At 43.5% G+C, this 16,342-nt stretch overlaps 3 protein-coding genes and 1 non-coding gene across 5 annotated transcripts in view; 3 read left to right on the top strand and 1 right to left on the bottom strand.

Moving 5' to 3' along the window:
• Positions 1–3,184, top strand: part of LOC139223251 (ADAMTS-like protein 1) — a 62,456-nt gene extending 59,272 nt beyond the window's left edge. Inside the window, exons 26-30 of the mRNA XM_070855228.1 lie at positions 30–1,752; positions 1,934–2,017; positions 2,166–2,249; positions 2,686–2,763; positions 2,860–3,184. Of these exons, the coding sequence (XP_070711329.1) occupies positions 30–1,752; positions 1,934–2,017; positions 2,166–2,249; positions 2,686–2,763; positions 2,860–3,178 (2,288 nt within the window). The 3' untranslated portion in view covers positions 3,179–3,184. The remainder of the gene's footprint in view (positions 1–29; positions 1,753–1,933; positions 2,018–2,165; positions 2,250–2,685; positions 2,764–2,859) is intronic.
• A 266-nt stretch (positions 3,185–3,450) lies between these two features.
• Positions 3,451–3,524, bottom strand: trnai-aau (transfer RNA isoleucine (anticodon AAU)). The gene has a single exon. It is a non-coding gene; the product is annotated as a tRNA-Ile (tRNA).
• A 461-nt stretch (positions 3,525–3,985) lies between these two features.
• Positions 3,986–8,859, top strand: larp7 (La ribonucleoprotein 7, transcriptional regulator). 2 transcript variants are annotated; one of them, XM_070854603.1, is made up of 13 exons: positions 3,986–4,087; positions 4,552–4,751; positions 4,842–4,942; positions 5,050–5,133; positions 5,244–5,408; positions 5,505–5,607; positions 5,746–6,048; positions 6,217–6,370; positions 6,488–6,630; positions 7,157–7,269; positions 7,588–7,747; positions 7,963–8,054; positions 8,397–8,859. In XM_070854603.1, exons 2-13 carry the CDS (start codon positions 4,553–4,555, stop codon positions 8,472–8,474), a joined length of 1,695 nt encoding a protein of 564 aa, XP_070710704.1. In that variant the 5' UTR covers positions 3,986–4,087; position 4,552; the 3' UTR covers positions 8,475–8,859. The 2 variants fall into 2 exon arrangements, with proteins under 2 accessions (XP_070710704.1, XP_070710703.1); XM_070854602.1 differs by having other exon boundaries at positions 3,987–4,087; positions 4,540–4,751.
• Positions 8,860–14,472: 5,613 nt separating this feature from the next.
• Positions 14,473–16,342, top strand: part of LOC139222981 (collagen alpha-1(XXV) chain) — a 136,249-nt gene continuing 134,379 nt past the window's right edge. Inside the window, exons 1-2 of the mRNA XM_070854901.1 lie at positions 14,473–14,718; positions 14,868–14,937. Of these exons, the coding sequence (XP_070711002.1) occupies positions 14,473–14,718; positions 14,868–14,937 (316 nt within the window). The remainder of the gene's footprint in view (positions 14,719–14,867; positions 14,938–16,342) is intronic.

The raw sequence follows: 16,342 nt of genomic DNA, 5'->3' as shown, positions 1-16,342 counted from the left end.
GACAAATAATAGCATCTTATCTTTTGCAGAGTATGACAAAGTCAAACAAAAGCATAAAGACTTCCTCAGGCGGCGGAGTGAGAGCATGCTCTTTTACAACACTCGTCACGGAGAGAAAATCCTTTTTTCTGAACATTACGTCAACCTCTTGCTGGTCGACGGACACCAGGGATTGGAGATGAAAAGGCACGAGGTGCTGACGTTTGGACAAAAGCGACTATCTTTGCAGCAGACCTCAGCGGTACGCAGGAACATCACACCAGCGGAACTCTTTTCAAGCACAAATGTAAACCATCCAGTGAAGAAAGTTCTGGTGACAGGGGTGGCCGGCATCGGAAAAACCATCCTGGTGCAGAAGATGCTGTTCGATTTTGGGAGAAACAAGGACCATGTTGCATTTGACTTCATCATCCACATGACCTTCAGAGACCTGAATCTGATCGACAAACCCACAAATTTCCGGGAGTTGGTCTTGCGTAAAAACAGGCACCTAGCTAAGGAACTGGATAACATTTTAGCAAATGATAACAAACTGCTGATGATCCTGGACGGCTTTGATGAGTTCAGACACTACAGGAGCTGTGATGTAGACGCCTTTGTGACTGAGCCAGATGAAGATGCAGAGGTTGTGGAGGTTGTTGGGAGTCTGATGCAAGGTGAGCTGCTGCCAAACGCCTCTGTCATGCTCACAAGTCGACCTGCAGCTATCAACCACATCCCTGTTGGCTGCATCGACCGCTTTGTGCTGATCGCTGGCTTCTCCTTAGCTGAAGTTCAAGACTTCTTCTTACGTTATTTTCAAGACAGTGACCTTGCTGAACGCATGTTTGCCATCGTATCAGCGAATGATCTAATGCTAACACTATGCTACATACCTGCATTTTGCTACATTGTATGCTGCATCCTTAAAGAAAGCAAAGACCTCTGTGGAGAGAGCCCCAAGACAATGACGGACATTTACGTGCAGTATCTGGTTGCCTTGCTTCGCTCTCACACTCAAGCAAGAGCCGAAACACTTCTTCAAGAGCAAAGAACAGGGGCCCTGCAGCAGCTGTCCGATATTGTGCTGAAGCTGAGTCGTCTCGCCTTCCAAAAGCTGATGGAGCATCAAACGCTGTTCTACAGCAGCGACCGAGACGTTGCTGCCTTAGAGAAATGCTCCCTTGTTAGCACCTTCCTCGATAAGACAGTGGCACAACAGCCCGGCTGCATTGAAGAGGTTTACTCCTTTGCGCACCTTACTGTTCAAGAGTTCTTCGCTGCTGTTTATTGTGCAGTGACAGATCACCCTTTACCTGAAGCCCTTCAGCACACTGCAAGTCCTGGGGAGGGGTCCAACCACGGACATTTGGACCTTTTTAACCGCTTCTTGTCTGGGATCCTCTCTGAACGCAATGCTAACCTCCTGTCAAGGCAGGTGGGGCTGTGTTGCCTTAAAGAAAAAGTTGACACCTATCGTCAGAGGATCATCAGAGAGCTTACAATGATCTGTGAGAATGGGGCCTACATCCTAAACCATTTACACTGCCTGTTTGAGCAACAGGACCCCTCTTTGGTCGTTGCTGTACAACCAAAGACGCTACGAGTTAATGTCAGTGATGAAACACTCTCCCAACTGGATTACAATACCATCAAGTACTTTCTAAACCTTACAAAGGGCAAAATTTCAGAGTTGGACCTGACAGGGACAGGAGTAAGCTGTGAGGCACTTAGAGATATTCAGCCTCTGTTGCTCAGATGTCAGAGTCTTTGGTGAGTTCCAGGTAACCTTTGGTTTGCATCGTCTCATTCTCTTAAATCACCTATCTATGGCGTGTAGTTTTCTTTTTTTCAACCTTTGCAATTCCATGTGGGTAATACATGTATCTCTCTGTATGCATCAAACCCAGTACTGATGACTGTAAAGTGTCACCAACACTATTTCATTTTTAAGGCTTGGAGAAAACATCCTTGATATGGACGCAGTTCAGGTCATTGCTGATGTGCTGAAAGTGTCAGAAAGTATAATCCACCTAGGGTATGTCAATTCATTTTTACAGGCTTTTGTCAATAATAAGAACTTTAATCAAAAAAAGATTAGAAGAGTACAATAATTCTTCATTTGGGAAGTTTCACAGAGAATCAACCTGACAATGTTACACACTGTGTGTTTGTTCCCCTTTTAGACTTGGATGGTCAGACATTGGTGATGAGGAACTGCTGGCTCTTTCTGATGCCATACAGGTGAAAAAGAAGCTTGAAGAATTGTGGTGAGAAAGTCATGTGAGGGGCACATAAGAGGCCTATGTTTGGGGGATATGACAGTCTCTCCAGGCAGAAGATGGCCTTGATTGTCTGAATTGTGGATCATTTAAAAGCTGACCAGGATGAAATATTGCAATGGCAAACTTTATCAACACACCAATAAACTCAGTATAATAGCTATTAACTTAAGCCACAAAACAAATCACATATCCCTCTGAAATGTTCTGTTACTAAGGTCTCCTATTATTGAGTGCTATAGCCATTTTTTTAGCTTAGCAGTGACTGGATGTTTAAATACTAAAATAGTGTATTAAATGGATGGAGATCTTATTTATACTCAGGTTTGCACTGATGATGAGTTTAAGGTCCACTGGAAAAATGCAGAAATCTTAGCCATAATGTTGTTAAGGACATTTTTCTGTGACCTATATGCTTTCACAGGATGGAGGGAAACCGAGTGAGCCACAGAGGTCTGCTCTCACTCACCGACTTGACTCCAAATCCTCTGAAAAAAGTTGTGTGAGTGAATCATTTCTCTTCAAACAACTAATTCTAGTTCATATTTCAACTATTTAAGTTTTTCTGCAGCTTATGTTGATTCCCTTTTCATTACAGAGCCATATGGAATGATGTGACTGACACAGATCCAGACTCCTTGTGCACCCAAGACAGCATAACTGTGAACTTCACAGATGACGGCATGTGGGAATCGTGGGGGGACTGGGTCCTCAAAAGGTGTGAAGTCAGCAGCAATGAGAAGTTCGTGATGGTGCTCCACAAAGTGTGCAACATATCTGACCGCTGCTTAGAAGCCCCGTGGGCAAAGACCTTCTACAGGCAACTATTACAGCTCATCAAGCGCCGGATTGAGTGCTGCACTGAGGATGACATGTGCAAGAAGCTGAAAAAGTTTGAGAACATTTTGAACCTCTGAGGTCCACAGTGCACTAGCCTCAAGTTAAGTAACTGTATCTCAAAACGATTAAACAAATCACAGGTCAAAAATGTTTTCCAATATGCTTTCCGAGATGCACACTGACAGTACTTACTAGTTAATATCATGAAACATACTACAGCTGATTATGAATGAAAAGGTACCTGATGAGTACTTGCTTACCTACTTCAGTTAGTGGGTAAACATTATGAACCACAGGACAAGTGAACTCAGAAAGTCTTGAAAAAGTTTGAGTGTAGAAAAACGTTTAGTGGCCCGTACGGGGATCGAACCCGCGACCTTGGCGTTATTAGCACCACGCTCTAACCAACTGAGCTAACCGGCCACGAGGAACCGGCATCAAGTGACCAATAATATCGTATTAATGCTACAGTTCTAGAAAAATGGATGAATGATTTTTTTTTTTAAAGGTAATTTTACTGATGATGCTACAAGCTGGTACACACAAATAAGGTATAGCATTAACGCTACGTTACTTTCTTTTCTTTGCATACTGTCATACTGACCTGTAATATGGTCTTTTTCTTCCACTCCCCCAGCACACAGATAACAAAGGACAGAAAAAGAAAAGCAGAACACATATAAGGTGAAAAAACATCAAAGCAAGCATAAGAATAGAACATGTTATCTAAACGTTGTTGGATAAGGCTGATAAAACTTCAAAATAAAGCTACGTTTATACATACAGCGCATGTTTTGCCTTTTATTTTGGAGTACTTTACCGGAAGTAACTTAAACTGCTTTGCGTGTCTTATGACGAAGTTTTTCTGCGACGTCTGACCGAACGAAACACTGCCGTTTGTATGAAGTTAGCCCACAAGCTACTGTTTTCTGCTATCTTTGTGTGTGCAGGCCGTCAAACTGGACTGTTTCCTCGCCTCTAACCGGGTGAGTGCCGTGCATTTTCATGTTAGTGCAGAGTTTTGAAATGCAGGACTGCAGTATTTTTAAAATGTCACTACCCGCGAATTCACTTGCTAGCTTCAGCCACTGTTTGCTAAAAGCAGTGATAGCTAACGCATATCAGGATATCTAAGAAGGCTATATTAGACCAATTAAATGTGAAGCTAACTATGTTTCAGTAGCTAGAATTAGTAGTATCAATTTGTTGGTACAATTCAAGAGGCGTGTTGACTTGTGTGTTCTACATATATGGTTATATAGAGCTAGTAACAACTGTGAATCTGACTTTGTGCAAATTCTAATCTTCATGTAATATAACTCAGTTCATAAGCATCCAGTAACATGCTCTTTATATGGAAACACACGTAAATAGACACAGTTAAGAAGCTTATTTACTGCGCTGCTGTAAGTGTGCATGTTACTGACATGTGTTGTAGTCTCACCCACAGGATGATTGACACAGAGAGAGGAGGTGATGCTGGCACAGCAGAAGCCAGCAGTAAGAGCAAGGAGACGGAAAAAAAGAAAAGGTCCCGCGTCAAACAGCTGCTGGGTGATGTGAAGAAGCAAGTGGAGTTCTGGTTCGGAGATGTCAACCTACACAAGGACCGTTTCCTGAAAAAACTCATTGAAGAGTCAGACGATGGATGTAAGGGGCTTTCAGCATCACTGAAACACCACAGCATTCGTATACAAGTTTGATTTTGTCTTAAACATTGCATTAAATGTGTTTTCATAGATGTTGATATATCTGTGTTGGCGGACTTCAATCGAATGAAGAAGCTGACGAGTGACACCAAGCTGATTGCGAGAGCTCTGAAAAATTCATCTGTAGTAGAGGTGTGAAGTGAATATTGTCAATCTTTTTTTTATGGTTTTCTTTTGAAAAAATGCATGCCAACGCAATGGCACATGAATACAATTAACACAAATGTCTTTTGTTTAAGGTTAACCTAGAGGGAAATAAAGTAAGGCGTCAACTTCCACTTGGGGACACGCCAAATAATGTCGACAGCCGCACAGTCTACGTGGTAAAATAGTTTTACATCCTTTAATTAGATTTCCATGCCTGCCAGACTGAAGAATACTCTTGGACCACAAAATAAAACATGTCTTCCTTCTTATTTATTTTTATTACTAGGAACTTTTGCCCAAGGATGTGACACACAGCTGGATAGAGAGAGTGTTCACAAAGTGCGGAAATGTGGTTTATGTTAGCATCCCCAGATACAAGTCCACTGGCGACTCCAAAGGTTTTGCCTTTGTAGAGTTTGAGAAAGAGGAAGAAGCACAGAAAGCCATAGAGGTGATAATTTCTTAATATTTCACCTTTGTCAAAAATATCTGTTTCAGTTTGGTATTTGGCAGGAAAATTTGTGGAATATTTTAATCTTTGAAACAGATGCTGAACAACCCCCCTGAAGATGCACCCAGGAAGCCAGGGATATTCCCCAAGACGAAAAGTGGGAAGCCCCTTTCCCTGCCAGCCGATAATCCACCAGCAGGTACAGTTGATTAAAATGCATTTAATTTAAATCTCTGCTTCTCTTTAGCTTTTAGACACTCAAAATTCCTGGCTCATGAGAAATCTGGTGTCAAAGGCGCAGCTTGTTGTATTTATCTCCATGTCTTCTCGTGTATAGGTGAAGAGGAGGAGAAGAAAAAGCGAAAGAGGAAGAAAAAGAAAGAAGGTGCCACAGCACAGACCTCCGCTGGAGAAGTCAAGGAGCAGGTGATGGAAGTGGAGCCGCCGGAGCAAAAGAGAAAGCGATCAGGAGCAGGACATTTTGAGCCTCAGGTTGCCAGCACTCAGAAGACTACAAGCAAACTGTCAGAGAAAAAAAGACGACGCTCACAGACAGCAGAGGTATCTGAAAATGAGGTACCATCTAAAATAAGAAAGACAAGTGAAAGTGAAGCTGGAGAGAAGGAGAAAGATGGAACAAGTAAGTTATCTGCCAGTCCATAACACACAATTACTACACATTGAGAGTAATATTTGTCATTTCACCCCACCCACTCTCTTTATTTGTCATGACACAATTTAGGAGGTGCTCTTACAGCAATTAAACCACAAGTTAGTCATTGTGTTATCTGTGGTTTTCCCATCTCAGATCCACCATCTAAAAGCAACACAGAAAGAGCTGCTGAGGAAGGGAAAGAAAACAGAGATGATCCAACACTGAAAGCAAAGAGGAAGAGAAAAAAGAAGCACAAGGAGAAACTAAAGATCGGGGAGGAAGTCATCCCACTGCGGGTTCTATCAAAGTAAAATCACATCCCCTTTTTCTTCATGCGTCAACATGAATGACTAAATGAGCGAAAACCCCCAAGTTCATCTAACGCAATTATTATGATGTTTCTCTGTCTTTTGTCTGCTTGAAGGAAGGAGTGGCTTGAGCTGAAGGATGAGTATCTGACCTTACAGAAACGCAGCATGACATCCCTGAAGAAGTGCATTAATAAGATAGATCACAAGGAGCACAAGGACCCCATGGAGACAGACAATAGGCCTCAAGATGGAACCTGTGAGTTTTGCCTCCGTGAATCCCAGTAATTTGAGCTCAGGTGGACTAAGAAACAATTGAAATAGGACACTCAGGAAAAACATTAGTGGTGCTCAGAGGAATTGCATACACAGTAGACAATGTGACTTGTATAACACAGATGATTCACTCATTTTGATATTAGTGTTGAAAACAAAGAATTTTACATTTGAAAAAAAAAAAACTGGATGCTGAAATACGCGGAATTTCAACAACATTTTGTATTTAAAAAAAAAAAAAAAGTTTCTTGTGAAAGAGTTTTCCTAAAACTGTTTCAGAAACGTCATACGTTTCAGTGCTGAACATCAGTGAAGCTAACACAGAACTGACATCACAGTATCACTCCAAAGTCGTCAAATCAAACGTAACAAACTGCTCAGAATAATTACCATTTTCTCACAGAAGCCAGAGGGGATCACAGCTGTCTGCAAGAATAAACATGCTGGTTTAGTTCTGCTCTGTTTCATGTAATAAAGTTGGTTTGTGGGCTTTTTTCTTCTTCTTCTAGCTGAGAAGACTAACAAAGGTGAGAAAGCGACTAACCAAGGCCCTCAGTTTACCAGCGGCGTCATCCTGAAGATCACAGACAGCAAGCCGCTACCCGGGAGGAAGTTCATCAAAGTAAAGTGTAACTTTTCATCTTGTGACGCTCAGGTCAACGCTGTTTTTAGCTCCTGTTCTAATGTGCACATTTTCATTTTAGAACTGATTTCCATGACCCATTATTGACCGAGTATATGCAGTTTGGATAAAAACGTTTCTGAAATCCCTTTTTTAAAGAGCATAATATCGAAGAATAAAGAAAACTGAATCTCTAATGAATGTATTGGTCATGTGCACTGCCTAACTATCATATAATCACAAGTACTGGCACATTGATCTGTAAGATTATGAACCAAAGTTGTAGCTCTGCTGTTTTTTGTGGGTTATTTTGTTTAGGATGCTCTGTGCAAAATATCACCGGTGGTTTACATCGACATCTTGGAGGGAGACGCTGAGGGTCACATCCGCTTCCACTCTCCAGAGGAGGCCAAAGCTGTTAGTGATGCCGGAGCCGAGCTACAGAAAGAGCACAGCTGGAAGCTTGAGATTCTCTCCGGTATGAAGTTATCTGTGCATATTTGTGTCTGTATCCTCCTCCCATCCTCTCCAGTTGAGGAGAGGGTGTGGATGACTGAGCTGCCACTGTGGTTTTCATAATTGATGGTGGAGGAAATAATTTATTGGGACAGAGCCCTTCTGGTTGTCTCATGGTTTCAGCATTGTTGATTGAAGTTTGAACTGTAATTTAACGGCGTTAAATGCTTTTCAAAGGTGACCATGAGCAAAGGTACTGGCAGAAGATCCTCGTGGACCGCCAAGTGAAGCTGAATCGTCCAAGGGAAAAGAAGCGGGGCACGGAGAAGGTGAGATCACCTTCTATTGAAATTTTTATAGAGAAAAATACACAGGAACATGTATCTGTGCACAACAGTCCATTGTGGATCAGTCATTCCATTTTGAGTATGTAAACATAAGGCTGTTTACAGTAAGTTGAATCATTTCTAAGCAACATTCTAAGAAAAAAAACACATTTGTAGTTGCAATTTTAGGATGCATATTCTGTAAGCAGCTTATCCTGAGTCCTGAGGATATGGACTAATACCTGGAATCATTTTGGCTTACAACCACACACAGTACAACCACAACCCCCCCGCCTTGCTTATGTGCCATCACATCTAATTTTATATTTTCTTGTCACACTTCAGCTCATATCCAAAGCCGAAAAAATCATCCTTGCCCGAGCCAAGGAGGCTAATAAACACATCCGTTTCCAAGAAGACTGACAGCTGGTGAAACTATTTTCTGACACCCGTACACGTTTAATTATTAGACTTTACATGATGTGATTTGAGGGGGACAGTTGGTGTTAATGCCAATGTGGAGGAGAACTAATTGGAAATCTGAACAAGTGTAAAAACCAGTTAAAATGTCTCCTTATTTTTTGTTTGCACTGGAGCCCCCAAGATAATGTGGAATGCTGCTATGCATATAGATATTCTGGCAGCAACTTTTTATTGATAGCCTTTTTTTTTCTTTTTTTAAACGATTTGTATATGATGTAAATATGATTTCATTTGAAATTTCTCCCACTCAAAACATGGACGGGTCAAGGCATGACTTTTGAAAATATTTCCTTTTTGTTTTTTTTAATAAAATGTCATTGTTTGATTATCACAGCATTTATTGTTCTGTATTTCTGAATATAATGTGCTCTGATAAGGTTTGTGTCAAAGGATTATTATATAGTTAATACAATAAGTTAGCGTAGTTTAGATAAAGCATGAAACATTGGGTCCAAGTTGTGGTTTTGCAGCCTCTACAGAGTCACTGGAGGATATATGTTGTGATAGACCACATTTAGCCTTCAATTTAGTGGATTACATAACCGCCAAAATGAGTTGTGAGCATCAGTGAGATGCTTGCAAGTGTAAAAATAGCTACTGTTTCATAATATCTGTTCCATTTATGGCTTTTATTGGTGTGAAGGTAGAAGCTACCTGAGGTAATGTGTGGCAGCAGTGCATCTCTTCATCAGCCTGGTCTCTGTGAAACCTTAGTTTCTGCCAGAAACCATGCAGCTGATTATGTGATGGGCCTCAGGCGGCTCCTCACAAGTGTCACCATCAGGCCAAGTCACCCTTCTGTCCAGAGAGGTGGACCAGTACCGGCTGGACTCTTCATTCCCATTGGAGATGCATTCAAAGCCGGAAAATGTTCCGTTGTCGGCAGGGCTTTGACATTTCTGGGTGGCATTGGAGCTGGAATTGCAGACAGGAGTCTCTTTCACTTTGGGATGACGGTTCAAAGGCTTTGGGTTTGTGCAGCTCGCAGCAGGCTCATCTGTGCACAGTGACAAGGTGGTTTTCTTGGGGCAGTCCAGCTTTTCTGTGTGGACAGTGGGGAAGCGTCGCGGCACATCCCAAGCCTTGTAATCCTCCTTCATGGTAGTCGTCGCCTGAAGGGGCTCCTTGCTTTTCTCGCTGCTTTGCATAGACGGCAGAATCGGTTTGGTGCGCTCGCACTTGTGTGCGGTGTAGTCTGCATGCGTTGTGGAGAGGAACTTGTTGTGATCTTCTGCTGAACTGCTCTTTTTGGCTTTGCCTTGGCCTTGAAACTTGGTCTCAAAGGACCAGGTCTTGAATTGCTTGAAGAATTCATTGGCTCCATCAAAAAGTGCTTGGTTTATTTCCCAAGCCACCTTTGGTCTTGAGGGCACCTCGGGCTCTGATGGCAGACCTTTGATGGGTTGGTACACAGGCTTCTCCCTGCGCACCCTGGGCTGCACCAGATGGGTGACATAATCAGATCTGTAGCTGGTGATGCTCGCAAAAGCTTGTGGTTCTCGCACCTGCGGAGCTGGCTTAGCTGCAGCCTGAGAAGAATCTTTCGGGGAGCGACCTTCTTTGGAGGCACTGTTGGGGATAACTAATCCTTGGTTGACTTTCAAGCTGTTACTCAGCTTAAATGGCTGGCGCTTGTTTGCTTTCCATGCTTGGAAGTCATCTGAAAAAAAAAGAGACAGTAAGATTGGATTGGTTTTATATTTCAGCGGTGTACCACTACTGATCTTCATATCACTTACTTTTGTACACTGATGTGTAGTCTTCCACCTTGGATGGCATCTGGTTCTCTCCGAAGCGCAGAAGATTGTGTGGAGCGCTGCTGCACCTCTGCTGACCTTTTGGCAGCGTAGATGCCTGTGGGGCCTTTGGCGGGTTTTTAATCCATTTGTGGGTCACATAGTAAGATCTGCAACACACATTAGTGATGTGAGATTTGAGTTCAGGTGCACCTGAGACGCTCCCATCAGTCTGCCTCAGCCACCAGAAACCTCAGTCGTCGAAGGCGAGAGCAACACTGCACATCTTACCTGAAAGTGGGCACGTCGGTACCCGTCGCCTTCAGAGGGTGGTAAGGGTCTTTCTGCATTGAGGTCGAGATGACAGTCGTGTGGCAGTGTGGGGGAAGGAACCTCTCCTGGTACTCCGTGGACATGGAGGCCCGTGTCTGGACTCTCTGAGAGCCGGCCTGCTTCCTGGACATGGAGACAAGGCAAGTTTATCGGTTAAACCTACAGATGACATACAAAGGCATCAAGAAGTATTCAAGAAGAGGCAATATAAAGGGCTGCAACGCTTAAACTGTATAAAAACACTTACTTTCTACAAGCATATGTTAATCAAACAGCCCTTCACATGTTTTCTCAGACATATCACAACACATCCTGGAACTACAGGGCCCATAATTCCATTTAAAATAATGTCACATTTGAAAAAATACAAGCAAGTGACTAGCTAGTATTAAGGTTAGTGTTTTCTTCAAGAAAGCCCAGCCACAGTCGCTGTCTGATAATGAAAACATGACAAATAGATGGCCTCACCTCTCGGCTGTGGCCTGTTGGTCGCTGCTGTGCTGGGCATTTTGCTGCCTTGTAGTTTTGGGGTGCATCGCTCGTGCGGCTGCTGCGCCCTGTGCGCTTCTCTGCGTCCTGTGGCTCAGAGCTGCGTCCAGCTCTGCTCTGTGACTCGTCGCTGCAGGCCTACAGCATATGAATTATTGACCGGAGGAACATGGGGAGTGTGTTGAACGGGAGTAGCACGCAGCGGCCGGGAGCTTCTAAAAATAAACACCGGTGGATTAGTGTGTGATGCAGGCCGGTTGTCAGGGCGAGGAGGCTGCGAGTGATGATGCGCTTTTTTCTGGCGCGTAAAGAGGATTCCAAAGCCCGCTGTAAAAAAACCAAAACAGATACCAAGTAGTCCATCAGATCATTATGTGTGATGCGTGTTTTCCCCTTTTTAAACCAAATGGCATTAGACTTTCAGGTCGTGGGAGATTATGTGGGTTTTGCTGCCTTTTTGCTGTTTTTTTTTCGTCCCCTTAAGATGCTGAATGTGCAGAGATGCAGCCGGGTCGTGCTTTTGCAACGTGACTTGGTGGTAGGACTCCATCTGTCACTCTGTAGTCATGTCCAAAAAAAAAAAAAAAAGAGAGAGTGAGGAGGAGGGGGGTGGAAGCACACTTGCAGAAAGTCACATTGAAAAACAGGGAGTGAGGGGAAGCTGTGACCTTGTGAACTGCCGGCTCCGTCATAGGATGTAGTCATGGTGACTCTGCCACCTACAAATGTCACATAATGCATTATTGAAGCCACGAGATCAAAAGCTTTGAAGGGTTTGTCCACTAGATGGCGTCCAAGGCTTTAGAAAAGACGTTTAGAGCGACCATAAAGTCTCCAGTCTAGATTCTTCAGCACCACATTTAAGGAAGGAATCGAATTCATAGTCATTCATAAAGAGTTCACTGTTTTTTTTTAAATGAAGCATTTAAACAATAATAATAAATCATCTGTCATTTGCACATTAAGCATAAAACTAGAATGGGAATAAAACGCATGTTACATGACAGGTCAAGAAGCCATAGGCCTGTACAGTGGACCTCCACTCAACTTTAGAGAAACAAATAAACACACACACACGAACTAATATATAAACCATGATAAGCAAAATGTAGGGGACATAAGTGATGGGGGACACAGAATGAACCGTGCCAGTCAGCAGACGACAGTCATGAAAAAAAGGTAATCTGTATGTACAATATGAGAATACTGTTTTCTTGTGTCTGGTTATATCAAAAGGAAAGTGAGGATGGTCGCCCTTTCTAGTTATTGATATTCTAGATAGATATTTTAGTATTTTGTATTGATGTGCAGTACCCTGCTCTTCGGTTTATCTAATCCTCACTTGTAATGTTAAATAGATTATTGCAGGTAGGGAGGAAAGGTAGCATGTCGATCATGAGATGCCAGGGGTTGGTTTTCAGTTGCAGGGGAAATTCTGCTATTAACCCTGTTAATGAATTAGTCATCCAATTAAATAACAAAACGCAGCTGAAGAAATGGAGTTATTGAACTTTGAAAATTTTGAAAATGTCATAGACTCTTGTAAATCAATAAAGACGGTACACCCAAAGAGGTGTTTTCAGTTTTCAGGGAATTACAAAATGTAATGTCTCAATGTAAAGTTGTCCCGCCCTAACAGGTGCCACAAAGCACGTGGAGCTGTCAATCAAGCCACCTGAAGAGGCCCAATCAGGTAAAATAATCAGAGTCACCTGTGAGCTTTGACCACCTCTACATCTCTTGGACTTTGCCTTCGGTATAAGATGCATGATGAAGGAATATATATTGTGGCATTAAAATGCAAAAAGGCTGGAAGGAGGAATCTCCGAGTAAGAAGCCAGGAGTGTGGAGAGGTTTATGGATATTTGAAGTCCTTCCCCATTAAGTATTTCTGACAGCCTGTGAGGAACGACTTCTCTATTCACTATCACCCAGATCACTCAGAATGTGCTTTGGCATCTTGAAACGGGCGAACAGTGTCGATTGATAGAGGCTGATGTTCATTAAATACATGTTTAAACAAGCCCAGACTGAGAGCAACGGTGTGCGCATTAAACTTAAATCACAGCCTCGGCGCATTAACAGATAGAACTCTTGTTGTATTGATTCTTATGTAAGACAGGAGGTCGTGCCAAAGCCTAGTAAATACCTCAGATTATCATTGAGCCATTCAGACGAACCGATGAGTTCTGAATGTGGATGCGAGTTTATGCAAAGTGCAGAAAATGTTTGGACTAATCCTTCACTTATTCGTTTCTGTCAGTATTTTAGATCGCAGCCCTACAGGATTTTATCAGAGAGAGTTTTTTAGCCCCCCCCCCCCGTAATGTGAATGAGTGCATATCCACTGAATAGATAATAACTCGCGTCTTATCAGAATTCAAGGCATCAAACAGGGACACAGACTGTGGGGTCGCCAAACGCCAGTGTCTGTCTGAGCGCTGCTGGGCTGTGTGGCTCTCTTCTCTCCACATGCTGTCTATTGAACACAGCTGATCAATAAGATGTGGCATTTCCCCATATTCAGATAGTTCAACCAGCGCCTCCAACCACACAAACATTAGAAAATGACCTTTTAAGGTTTTTGGTGCGTTTTTACGCAGCGCCATGCCCACAAACAATACGTTAACGCTGCCATCCATCGGCTGCAGACGATGTTATTCTTCTATTTTAAACAACATGATAAATGATTTGTTATCTTGAACGTGTTTGCTGTCCTGCTGTGCCCTTACAGTAAGCCATATGTGTACTACGTTAAACTAATAATCGCCCCATTGCGCAGCGTTCCGTTGTTCTCCAACTGGAGATCTGACAGGAATACAGCACGACTGCGCGCCATGTCAGCTAATGTCAATTGGACTCGACTACAGGAGCTCAAACGGAGTGGGTCGATACATTATGTTAATCAGTCAGGACAGACTGGAGGCGTGTTGTTGCCGTAATGAGGGGGAGCATGCCTGTGCCGTGGAAAACCTCCGAGTGGGAACGCTGTCTCCAGTGAGTGCGCGCTGCCTCTCATTTCCCCAGTCTCTCCTTCTACTTTATTGTGCATAATACCGAATTTCCTCCGCAGCAGACTACTGTGCAAGGCTCGGCGCAACAAGTTCACAGGAGCCACAGCGCGCCGTCAGACAGGTTGAGTCGCTTTGGAGTGGGGCTCCACTCTGCTATCTGTCGCTGTCACCACAAAGTCACTGTACGTGAGCGCCGCGTCGCAGACACACATTCACTCACACACATACAGTCAGAGAGAGAGAGCGCGCAGTGTGCCATAAAATTCGTGACTCGGCGCCAGATGCAGTTTTGCTCCCAGCAGCGCGTGTAGTTGTAGTTAAATGGAGATCGCGGAGGCAAGAGGAGCATCTAAGTGCGTGGAAAAAATGGAGAGAGAAGTGGCGCCTCAGAAGCGACAACACTGCCGCACAACACTGCTGAACATAATCTCATCTTTGTGCTCGGTGGCGTCCATCGCCTTTTGCGTTCTCCTGAGCATTAACACAGCTGACATCAAGAACCGGGTTGTGGATTTGGAGAGTGACGAGCACACCTTTATCCGAGCCCCTGGCTACTCCGTGGATGAATTTAATTCACTGATTGAACAAAGAGTGGACGAGCTGCTCTCTCAGGTAAGATTGTCTCTTGCACTTGCCCTCCTTGAGTTGATTGCTTTTCTTAATTGCCTGCAAACTGACACCCCTTCAGCCCCCCCAGCCACTTTGGTGTTGAAGGCATTGCGTGCATATGAATGAAAATGTCCTTCTTTTGACCATTTCAGCGATCATACGAGCATTTTGTGAAGATTCGGACCGCCAGACAAGCATCACCTGAATGCAACTGCCCTCCAGGTAAATGCAAACTACTTTTCTCCAATGCGTTCTGCACGTGTGGCTCTGTGTCGGAGCGCCAGACGCTGGATTTGAAGCCTGAGCTCAGAGCAGAGTGGATGTGAGGATGAACGGGAGGGCTTTAGTTTATTTCGTTGAAATGACACAGGACAGTTTGTCTGGCTGGTGTTGAAAGTTTAGGGAGCTCTGCTGTGAGGGAAGCAGACAGCTGACTGACCATTACACTTAACAGAAAGAAAGGTATTTAACAGCGCTCTATACATAGAGGTGCTGAGAGGTTGTTTGACTTGTGATGTTGCCTGCTCACTTGTCCACTTGGAGAGAGAGAGAGAGAGAGAGAGAGAGAGACGGGGGGGTGGGGGCGGAACTCATGAAATTCCCATTTCCCACCAGTAGATGGAAACATTTATTCCTTCAGCATTCTGATCATTTTGGGATGGAGTCAGTGCATCCATCAGTGCTGGAGATGTTGCTGTAGGATGTTGGAGGGAATGCTGCACTGTTTTAGCTGTAATATCACTATTGAATTTTACCGTGACATTTATTATTGAGCGAAACTGGTGAATATGTGACTGTTTAATGTATAAAAGAACCCTGTAGGTGTTTTCCGATGATACAGATTCAAGCTAATATCTTGTTCAGATGGTTGTGCAGTTTAAAGCTTAAGTGAGTCCATGACCGACATACTGATTCATTTGATGTAAATCAAAAGAATAGCATACAGTCTATGTTGAAGAAAACCCATGTATCTCCACTTTTGGTGATTTAGAATTTCCCAGACAATGGGTTGATAAAATGAACCTACTTCTTAAGATAAATAAACCACTTAAAAACCCATTTGATCATCTGAAAAATGCAGTGCTATAAGCTGAAAACAGAGATGGTTTCTTTTAAGCTCTTTTTTCTCATGTGAAATATTCTTGAACCGCTCAGATGTCTACAAGGTCAGTGACAATCATCAGTTTTCAGAACACCAAAGGTTTGTCAGACAGGATCTTCAGCCCCCCTCTGTGTGGATAAAAGGAGTCCTTGAAATCAGAATGAAGCGTAACATCTTGCCTTTGTAAATAACATGTCAGTGTACATGGCAGAAACATTTCCAAGTGCTCTGAGCGAGGCACATGTTAACACCGCGCTTGTTCCTGGCAGACTGCCGGCTGTGCGACTGCACTGCTGAACCGCGGCACGCTGCAGGAAACTGACACGTTTTTGCAACTTTTTAAAGTTTGATGAAGAGCGATCTGTCCGCTTCACATCCCCAGGCGACCCCAGCTGGGAATGTGATACAGTAAGTGTGAACACAGTGGAGGTGACCTCTGTGGAGAAGTCCTAGCGGTGACGTTGTGCAGAGTAGCCTTGTGGTTGGATCTTCGGATGGACCGTCAGAGTGTCAGAAAGCATCTGT

Source organism: Pempheris klunzingeri, chromosome 23, assembly GCF_042242105.1.
Source record: "Pempheris klunzingeri isolate RE-2024b chromosome 23, fPemKlu1.hap1, whole genome shotgun sequence".
Classification (NCBI taxonomy): domain Eukaryota; kingdom Metazoa; phylum Chordata; class Actinopteri; order Acropomatiformes; family Pempheridae; genus Pempheris; species Pempheris klunzingeri.
This window is presented reverse-complemented; position numbering and strand designations above follow the sequence as displayed.

Bases quoted from the DNA above. Each gene is read 5' to 3' on its own strand.
- larp7 (XM_070854603.1), top strand. From the start codon at position 4,553: ATGATTGACACAGAGAGAGGAGGTGATGCTGGCACAGCAGAAGCCAGC. The intron at 6,371-6,487 runs GTAAAATCACAT...GTCTGCTTGAAG, and splicing joins CCACTGCGGGTTCTATCAAA to GAAGGAGTGGCTTGAGCTGA. The intron at 6,631-7,156 runs GTGAGTTTTGCC...TTCTTCTTCTAG, and splicing joins TAGGCCTCAAGATGGAACCT to CTGAGAAGACTAACAAAGGT.